At 46.1% G+C, this 10,403-nt stretch overlaps 1 protein-coding gene across 1 annotated transcript in view; it reads right to left on the bottom strand.

The window, feature by feature from the left end:
* Positions 1-3,180: 3,180 nt before the first annotated feature.
* Positions 3,181-10,403, bottom strand: part of T265_02032 (hypothetical protein) — a gene marked incomplete at both ends in the record, with an annotated part of 22,333 nt that continues 15,110 nt past the window's right edge. The window contains 5 exons of the mRNA XM_009166180.1: positions 3,181-3,473; positions 5,757-5,935; positions 8,544-9,171; positions 9,848-9,989; positions 10,072-10,124. Coding sequence (XP_009164444.1) covers positions 3,425-3,473; positions 5,757-5,935; positions 8,544-9,171; positions 9,848-9,989; positions 10,072-10,124 — 1,051 coding nt within the window. The remainder of the gene's footprint in view (positions 3,474-5,756; positions 5,936-8,543; positions 9,172-9,847; positions 9,990-10,071; positions 10,125-10,403) is intronic.

Raw genomic sequence — 10,403 nt, forward strand, 5'->3', positions numbered from 1 at the left:
CCCAACCCTCGTGCTTCCCTCGGGTGGCATAGCAACTAGGCACCGGAAAGGCGTTACAGCTGAACTACCCTAAAATCGGGATAGCACAACAAAGGTTGGTGACACTAACATACAAGAGCGGATCGCGGACTCATTATACTATTGCATCTGGGCTATCATACTACGTATCTGTCCGGATAGCCGTTATTATCAGGAAAAACAATTCGAAGATGGCGGATTTGTTAGACCATCGCCCCGCACCATTCTTCAAGAAAGAAAAATTACCACTTTTAAGTTTTGGTACATGGTTTGTAGATGGAAACTGGGTAGACAGTCAACGAAGGGATCAAGTTAGTGACTGGAACCCTGTGGGTGGGATTCACGGTGCTATATCCGGAAGCCGCACGTCACACAGAGCACGTAACCGGGTCAGTAGCGTTTCCTCACCAAGACGGATTTAATGTGCACAGCATAGCACAATGCGAAAGGAAGGGTGGATAAATGATGCACTCATCCCGACACCAGCCAGGTCATGGAAATTACGTCAGCTGTTCGCATAATCTTTACTGCCAATGATCAACTGATGTCCTCTTGATCAGTCTACCGACAGCCTCTCATATGACAATGCCTGATGTTCAATTTCTGGGAGGACTTGAACTCAGCCCATCTACCAAGGTAGTAAGTAGCACAAGGTGAGTAAGGGTGGATATATTTATGTATAATATAATACATAAACTAATAAGAACAAGAATGAGAAATGATCACGCGCGAGCCATGCCAGGACCACAGTTTTGAAAGGAAAGCCTGTTTGTTTTGTTCGTCACTCGCGATGCTTCGTTTCTGGTTGGACTACTTGCACACACGCATACATCGCTGGTCTCATTCCAGCCAACCAATCTATGACAAGCGACAATTATGATGCGTGAACGAATACGTCACATACGATAGCCGTAAAACAACGCTGACAACAATGAGAAAGAAGTTTGGCGTGGTGGCTGCCAGTAAATTTCCGCCAGATGAACACATGGTAGAAGAGAAAGAATTCGAGTCTATCCGTTCGTGGCGGCAGCGGCGACCCGATTTTATGATCGCGAATGGGAAGCGAATTGAGAAAGACCTGTTTGGTTTGTGATTGCTTGCAAAATAACGAAAACGATGACTGCGGCAGTCCGGGGGGATGAGAACAATGAATAGGGAACAAGGCGGGGATGAAAACACATGAAAACAAACACGAGTACAAAATGCCGTAATTCGCTGAGGAACAGAGGGCGTCAGCTGTGCACTGGAGGTTACGCGGGGGGGGGGGGGGGGGGGCAAAAAAGAACATCCGACCATTCTACAAAGCCATATATGTATATATTATCAGCAAGATGAAAACGAAAAAGAAAAATCCGTTGGCGTCACGACTGATCGACCGAATCACTTGGATTAAGCGCCTAGTAATGGGTTTCTTCTTATTCTATATGAGCGACCCGAATAGTACCGACTGAACTGGATGTCACACGGTGTACATGTTCCCGCGAAGCATCATGAATGAATGTACTTGACCTGAGATGAGGTGGGAAAACTGGTGAAGATGGAAAATGTGATGCACGTGTAAAAAAAACAATCTCCCCGAGTGAAGTCACTTGCGCGGTGTGCTGGCTCGGACCCGAATGAACGGGCGCGCGCACACACACACACACACAAACAGACCTGATGGCGTATTCGTGCTGTCAGTTGGCAACGCGGGACCGGACCGGAAAGGACCACAAGATGCCAATAATCTAGTAGGAGCATACTTAGTAGCAGGGCCTTGGGAAATGAAGAAAATGGACAAGTGGATGGGGAGCACCGGGTAAATTACTTTTTCTTTTTTGTTTTTCGTGTAAATGTATGTGTGTGTGCGGGCGTCATTTCTGTCTACTACATTTGGCCAAAACAGGTACAACATTGGACAAAAATCGATGATGGTTTGTGTGTGTGTGTGTGGGGAGGACTTGAACTCAGCCCATCTACCAAGGTAGTAAGTAGCACAAGGTGAGTAAGGGTGGATATATTTATGTATAATATAATACATAAACTAATAAGAACAAGAATGAGAAATGATCACGCGCGAGCCATGCCAGGACCACAGTTTTGAAAGGAAAGCCTGTTTGTTTTGTTCGTCACTCGCGATGCTTCGTTTCTGGTTGGACTACTTGCACACACGCATACATCGCTGGTCTCATTCCAGCCAACCAATCTATGACAAGCGACAATTATGATGCGTGAACGAATACGTCACATACGATAGCCGTAAAACAACGCTGACAACAATGAGAAAGAAGTTTGGCGTGGTGGCTGCCAGTAAATTTCCGCCAGATGAACACATGGTAGAAGAGAAAGAATTCGAGTCTATCCGTTCGTGGCGGCAGCGGCGACCCGATTTTATGATCGCGAATGGGAAGCGAATTGAGAAAGACCTGTTTGGTTTGTGATTGCTTGCAAAATAACGAAAACGATGACTGCGGCAGTCCGGGGGGATGAGAACAATGAATAGGGAACAAGGCGGGGATGAAAACACATGAAAACAAACACGAGTACAAAATGCCGTAATTCGCTGAGGAACAGAGGGCGTCAGCTGTGCACTGGAGCTTACGCGGGGGGGAGTGGGGCAAAAAAGAACATCCGATCATTCTACAAAGCCATATATGTATATATTATCAGCAAGATGAAAACGAAAAAGAAAAATCCGTTGGCGTCACGACTGATCGACCGAATCACTTGGATTAAGCGCCTAGTAATGGGTTTCTTCTTATTCTATATGAGCGACCCGAATAGTACCGACTGAACTGGATGTCACACGGTGTACATGTTCCCGCGAAGCATCATGAATGAATGTACTTGACCTGAGATGAGGTGGGAAAACTGGTGAAGATGGAAAATGTGATGCACGTGTAAAAAAAACAATCTCCCCGAGTGAAGTCACTTGCGCGGTGTGCTGGCTCGGACCCGAATGAACGGGCGCGCGCACACACACACACACAAACAGACCTGATGGGTGATTCGTGCTGTCAGTTGGCAACGCGGGACCGGACCGGAAAGGACCACAAGATGCCAATAATCTAGTAGGAGCATACTTAGTAGCAGGGCCTTGGGAAATGAAGAAAATGGACAAGTGGATGGGGAGCACCGGGTAAATTACTTTTTCTTTTTTGTTTTTCGTGTAAATGTATGTGTGTGTGCGGGCGTCATTTCTGTCTACTACATTTGGCCAAAACAGGTACAACATTGGACAAAAATCGATGATGGTTTGTGTGTGTGTGTGTGCTGGAACCACTGTGTGGTAGTGGTGGCGGTGGTTGTGGCGATACATGAATGAGCTGGGAAGTATAACGACGACAATTGAGTGCGTTCGACTCATCAACTACATCCTCAACGAACAACATCCATTCCAGAAAGCGACGACGTGGCAGTGGCGGTCCTACGGCTCAAACAACAGTGGCAAAAGCCAATCGTCCTCGTCCGCCGGTCTGCAGGGATCAGCAAAAGAAAATAAACGGGGTCAGGAATACCAAACAAGCCAGAACGTGAAAACAGACAAATCTATGTTGAATGGTTCCCTCAACCAACAGCGATCTCCTTCGTGAAGTAGATAATCCTTTCGAACCCCTTCCCCACGGAGTGAATTAGGAGCAAGACGAGGTGCGGATGGCCAGAATGACCCAACAAGACAAAAGCGGAGTTGGAGCGACTGCTAGTTGTTGCTCGCAGGTTAATGTGAAATAGACTGCTATTACACATGACCCATGCGTAATAATTCAAACTGGAACCCGTAGCATCCTGACACAACGTGTTCGTATTCATCCCTTCTGCTACTGCTGTTCACAGCGTTGATATGGTTCAAAACTTGCCCCAGACTCTTTAGTAAAACAGCAGCAACACATTTCAAAGTCGTTGGTCTATGCTTTCAGCGACCCGAGCTGAAACGACTCAGCTTCACAATCGCTCCACCGAAGATTGGAACAATTTGTGATCTGTGACCCGCTATTAGGTCAGGCTGCGTAAAACCTATCGAGCGTGTGCTAGATTAAGTGGACCTGATGTGGAACATCTGCACAATGAGCAGCGATCATTCCGTGGACCAAAAATATCTATTGTGGGACCCCGCTTAATTGACAAGTAGCCTCACAGAACGCCATGAGACAAAACCTGACAAGGAGTGCTCACTTCCCAATATGGAACATTTTCAGAGTGATATCCAACTGAGCAGGTTACTGCGTCCGGACAAACAGGAATGCGCAGACTAGCAGACCAAAGTGGAAACATACTACTTGTGGAGGATAGTTAACAAGTCCATTCATAATAATATGAGGGTTAACTAGACAGACCCACCACGTCTACTTAGCAGCCCGTTATGTGCCGGTAGGTTTCAGTTGAACGGTAAAGACCTGTCTGTCCACTTTGGTGAGTAAAAATCATACCGTCAGGGAATAGCTCGAATGGAGCCTAATTAAGTTGTTCACCCGCCTGTGAGCTGTTCTTTCACTATATCAACGGTTGATCTAATAACTAACGTTTACGGATAAGTCAGATGCGACTAAACCAATTCTTACACCAATGTCGACATGTCGTTCAGCTGTAGCACCCTTTCGGTGCCTAGCTGCCATGCTACACGAAGGAGGCACGAGGGCTGGGATACTCTCAGGTCGCCCAAGCCTAGACAGGGGAAGTCGAGTGGCAGAGGTCGGGTTCGAACCACGGACCTTCCGGCCAGTAAATTCGCGCTCTAACCAGTGGGGAATTTCGCCCCCATGTCGACATGACTCCGTGGTGGAGAAGTAAGCTATTGACCCGAGGTCCATAGGTTCGATGTGACACTACACTGTTCACCAAAAGATGCACATTAACCATCGACCACTCGGATGGATGTGCAGGTCAGTCAGTAGCACGTTCGTCGACATCTGGTCGAACAATTTAGATAGCATTTCCAATGAATGTTCACCGCGACCTTGTCAGGCCAGACAACGGTTCCTTAGGCCTACTAAAGCGGGCCTGAAAGTGGCTCGGCCGATCGCCTTCTCACCGTACTTTCCAAAAGCACAGTGTGACCCAAGACAGCAAAAAAGTGAAAATTGGTTCCCGAGCACAAGTTGGGCTTAGTTATGTGCTTCGCTACTGTGCGTCTAATAGGGTTTTTAAACACGTGCAAAGAGAATCACAGGAACACAATCCGGAAGGCATCAATATCCCACAGCATCCAATTTGACTGCAGAGGCATTCGATTCGTGTTGCTGTTGTCATCTGTCATTCTCAGAGCCTCCCCACTCAGACTGATAGTTTTGAAATTCTCTCCGCTGTCGGGGCATAACCTCGCCTTTAGCCATTCCAACGCTATTACTATAACAGGTATTCACAATTTTCCCACTTCCAAAGTTTCGTCTCTCGTTTTTTCACTCCCAATCAGTTATCAGGTGAAAACCTTCCAGAAAGACACGTTTTGAGGCATTGCCAGTGTGCTTTTTCGACCTTGTATCATCTTAACTCATTCCACCTGTTTAATCCCAGCTGACTGTTTTACGTGTCACTCCGTTTTTTAACGTCCCGATGGGGTTCTATGTTGTTCTGTATGTTTGCTTTCGTAACAGGGGCCCTGGCCATCTACTTGGGGTATTCCTGTTTAGTGAGAAATAAACAAGATGGCTATGGTTAGGAATAGGTACAGCATTCCCGCATACGTACGATCTAGCAGGCAAAAAGCTATTTACGGTCGAGATATGCCATTGAGAAAGACCAGAAGAGCGAACAGTACTCACTCGTAATCTTCCGTGATGGTATCCAGGGGGGTAGGGCTTGAGTAACCGATGCGAAAAAGTGTGCGTCGGGAGAGATTCCAAACCAACGAACGACGGTTGCACGGCAGAGGGTCACGATAGTAGATCTCATATAACTCTTCAACCAATGCAGCTGCCTGGATCACATCCGCCCAATCGACCTGGATGAAATGTGCAAAACAACGAAGTCCTTAAGAAAACGTCACCAGGTATCGTAAATGTGAAAACATTTCGTGTGTGCGTGCGTAACGCTTACAACAGAATATTCGGCCCGGATGACGTGAAAAAACTCACGAGTCTATGCAGTAAAATTTGGTATTTCTCTGTCTGTGTGTGTGTGTGTAGGCGATTGTGGCATGGATCGAGTGGAAACCTGACTCATCAAGCCAGAAACTATGAGAACTGAACGTGTGGGTCTGTTTGCCTTTCAAATTTTTCTTACTAATGAATAAGACAACTGTGGGGATTATGCAGTCCCACAGGTTGACATGTAGACGTAACGGCGATGACAGTGGTTAAGCACTGGCTATCCGATTCGTATAATGTTAACGATATATGTATACATCATGTGTGTGTGTGTGTGCGTAAAATAGGCATTGAAACGCCTGCACCGGATCTTGTGAAGCGGCAATATATGACCGGTCAGACGCCAGCCATGATGTGACTGGAACTTCAGAGAGGGAATAAAGTCGTATAATTCAACCGGACGGATTAGATAAAACCCCGCTGCAACGGAACATTAGGTAATCGACATGTCAAACACAATATGGAATGACCGGAGTAGACTATGCTACTCGATGGAACATATTTCCTTTTACACTTGAAGATCACCTCAAGGGTTATTTGCACACCGGATGCAACTAGAGTGTGTCAATTTCAAGTCTGCATTGTTTTGCTGCTGGGGATGCAAGAAGAACCCCTGGTCTTTGTATGAAGTGCTTTGTTATGGTCCAAGTGCGCAAACACGACAACATGCACGCCATTGTGGTTGTATGGAACCTTCAGCACATTGTTTCAACACTGCATACATAGGTGGGCACAGAGGTGCAATCGTAAGCGCATACCAAATGCAGAATTTGCTAATGCAATATCTACATCTGTCCTTTTCAAATATAGCTACATACCACTGCTAATACATGCCTACTGTGGTGTTCCGTGCGCGCCTAGTTCTCGTACCGGTTTAGTAACTGTATTCATGTTGTTCATCTGCTTGTTTTCGAAGCGTCATCGGTTTTGCATAGCAAAATCGAGTATTTCGGCCTTCAATATGTATCTCCCCTCATGAAGTAACAGTCGTAAGCATGTGCATTGATCATATTCGCAGACCGAGTTTTTTTTATAGACTGAGTTCAAGAGAAGGAACTAAGTTAATTCGAGATTGAGAAACGACAGACTTTGCGCCGATCAAGTGCCTCGTCCGCTAGAAAACCATTGTAGGTTTGCCATTGGTCGTTTAGTTGTAACACCATTTCAATATCTAACTGCCATTCCACCCGAAAGAAGCACGGGGGCTGGGATACTGTCTGACGGGGTCCCCAAGCATAGGCTGGGGAAGTCCAGAGGCAGAGGTCGAGTTCAAACCACGGACCTTCCGGCCAGTAAATTCGCACGGACAATCTCACCATCACAGGTTTTCCGTTAATTGATATTTCTTTGAATAATGAGAGAAATCATGTTCTCGTTATGCTCCAATCTCCATCTCGATTGAGTTGACCCAATATTAGTTGACAAAACTTCAAGAGAGAATGACATCTCGTAATATAACGAATGGGATGAACGGTGTTATCGTTCTAGTACTATCGTTCTCGGGGAAGTGATTTGGCAGGTGAATGTACGAACTAGGGGCTCCATACAGCTACTCAATAAAAACGAATCCAACCAGCATCGTATTGGGCCTTGGTCTAGTTCGGTCTGCAACCCTTATATCGAGTGCTTGCATGAACACACTTCAGGCATCAATGCCTAAAGAGGCCCACAGTAACTGGGGTTTAGTCTTGATATCTGATTGGCTGCGTATAACCTTAATGCTGGGCCCCGGGCAGATACTGCTGTTCGCACAAGGAGCCATTACATACATCTGTTGCGCATGCGATTGCTACGTGTAGCGAAACGGAAAGAGATCAGCAAACAGATTAGACCATGCGTTCAATAGAGACCACACATATGTTTGCTATAAAGATTCCAGAATATGTCCTTCCAAATTATACATTTTCTGCCAAGTTTTCAGACTGACATGGTTTCATTATTAGGAATATTGCTATGTAGCCACGCACAACTACGCACTGATGTCAACTCGACTGGTGATGAAACGTTTGCAACCAAATTGTCCAGCTCAGCGAACAAGCCAACGACCAAAATGGCTATGATAGAAGGCATCGCTTAAGGACAGGAGCATCGCACTAGCAGGATGTACCGGGGGCCATTTGAACGTGTCTGTGAATACTTGCGAAATTTTGCAGACAGCTGTCAGCAAAACAGTCTAACACAAGCAGTCCTAAGGGGCCATCTAGCCTCACCAAAAGTAGAGCATAAATCACAAGTTTACCAAGCATCTGATCGGTTGCACTCAACTCGCTGTTGTAAATGAGTACCAGACATTTTGGTAGCTAAATGGGTAGTGTTGGTATATCACGATTAAAACATCCACATGTGCTCCATATTCGATCATATTTTGAAAAAAATACTTGATTCAGCCAAGTTGCGTGAATTTCTTTCAACTCAACAACAAGTGTGAACTCAGTAAGAGCTTCCGCAATCGCATGAACTCACCCCACACATAGTGGCCACAGGAACGAGTCCTTTGACCCCGGCATGCACTAGGATTCCAAGTGCCAAACACACTGGTCGAAAGCGGTAGACTTCGAGGGAGCAGAGTGCGATCTCCAACCGATTCATAAGACGCTTAATCAGTTGGGTTAACTGCATTCGCGAACCGTTGCCACCCTTTTCGATCGCTGTACCACCAGTCCCGCTCTTATTTGCTGAGGTCACGGAAGGTGTATCTTGCTCTGCATCAGGAGCAGCTTGGATTATGGTCTCGATGAAAGTCCGGAGGAAGTCAAACGCGTTCACGCCGTCTAAATCGTGTGAAAGTTTGGATGCTAAGATTTCTTCCATTCTGAGCAAATCCGCGGCATTCCCACCGCAACGGGTCACGTGAACCAGAGTATCAGGAGCCGGAAGATCAACACGCTTGAGCGAAAAAAATGGAAAATAGTTCACGATAGTCCAATGATGATAAAAGAATGGCAGATCAGGAAAACAAACCGGAATGAAGGGACTCGAATTCGAACGGAAACAAAAAAGGATTATTAAACCATGCAAGCACATTCGGCACTCGGTGTATCGACCATCGGTGGACAAAACATTAAAATCGATCACAAGATCGAGATGCTCGCTGCAGTATTCCTTCTTTGTCTTATTCAGTCGAACAAATAAAAAATTGTTCAGTTTCACATCACTCTTGTTTTGAACAAAATCCCCATATGCATCAAATAAAAAAATTGTCCAGCTGTAACAATCTTCTGGTGCCTGACTGCCATGCCACTCGAAGGAAACAGGAGGGCCGGGATCGGACCTTCCGTCAGTAAACTTGCCCTCTAACCACTTGGGCCATCTCGCTCTTTTTAGTCAAACATGAAATGTGAAAACTTGTTAAACCCCTTGTCAACCCTGCCATCAACACTGGTAGTGCCAGGAGGCATCGATGAAAGCTAAAACGCATTTACTCCGAGTATGGCGACAAGGAGGGGGCGTGATGGCCCAAGTGGTTAGAGCGCGAATTTACTGACCAGAAGGCTCGTGTTTTGAACCTGACCTCTGCCTCTCGACTTCCCCTGTCTAGGCTTGGGCAATCTATAGCAGTGTCCCAGCCCTCGTGCAACCTCCGTAATGCATGGTAGTTAGGCACCGAAAGGGTGCTACACCTGAACGATGGCGACAGGGAACTCCGTGCCCATAATCGAAATGAACAATAACCCGAACTCTGCTTTGCACATTAACAGCAAGTAAAGATATCAGGACCCAGGAAAACCAAGCCATGTTAGCTGGTTTAATAGTAAAAACCAACTTACCTCTTTGCTACTTCCATTGCACAACTTGCTCGCCGCACAGTAGGAAGCAGTAGCCACACAAGCCATGTATTTCGGTTTAACCTGAAAAAAGAACGAAAAGTCAGGTGTAATGAGTCAATAGTTAATAAGCCTCTTTCTACAGCTACGGTTTTTGGTTGGTTCCCTCAAAATCGTATTGCGGCATTTATAGGTTGGTTTTCTGTCTTTCTAGAATTAATAGTTACCTACAATAGGACGAGTCCCCGCTATCTGCGACACGCGTACACCGCAGAGACTGCTGGAGGAACCAACATTCCGTATCGATACATATTCAAATCCAGACAATTCCAGGAACATGTACTTTCAACCGTTCCCATGGGCAGTTCACGTTTAGCTTTTTCTACACTCTGCTATTTTATTCACCATTTTTAAGCCTGTCGTGTGTTAAATGCCAACCACCAGAGGGAGTCCATTGTTGACTGAGCAGCACTCGTCACTGTGCACGATTTGAATGACCAATACCACAGGAAGCAATGAGCAGTTGACATTTGCGTGGGCCCCCTCGTTCAAGAGCATT

Source organism: Opisthorchis viverrini, assembly GCF_000715545.1.
Source record: "Opisthorchis viverrini unplaced genomic scaffold opera_v5_23, whole genome shotgun sequence".
Taxonomy (NCBI): domain Eukaryota; kingdom Metazoa; phylum Platyhelminthes; class Trematoda; order Opisthorchiida; family Opisthorchiidae; genus Opisthorchis; species Opisthorchis viverrini.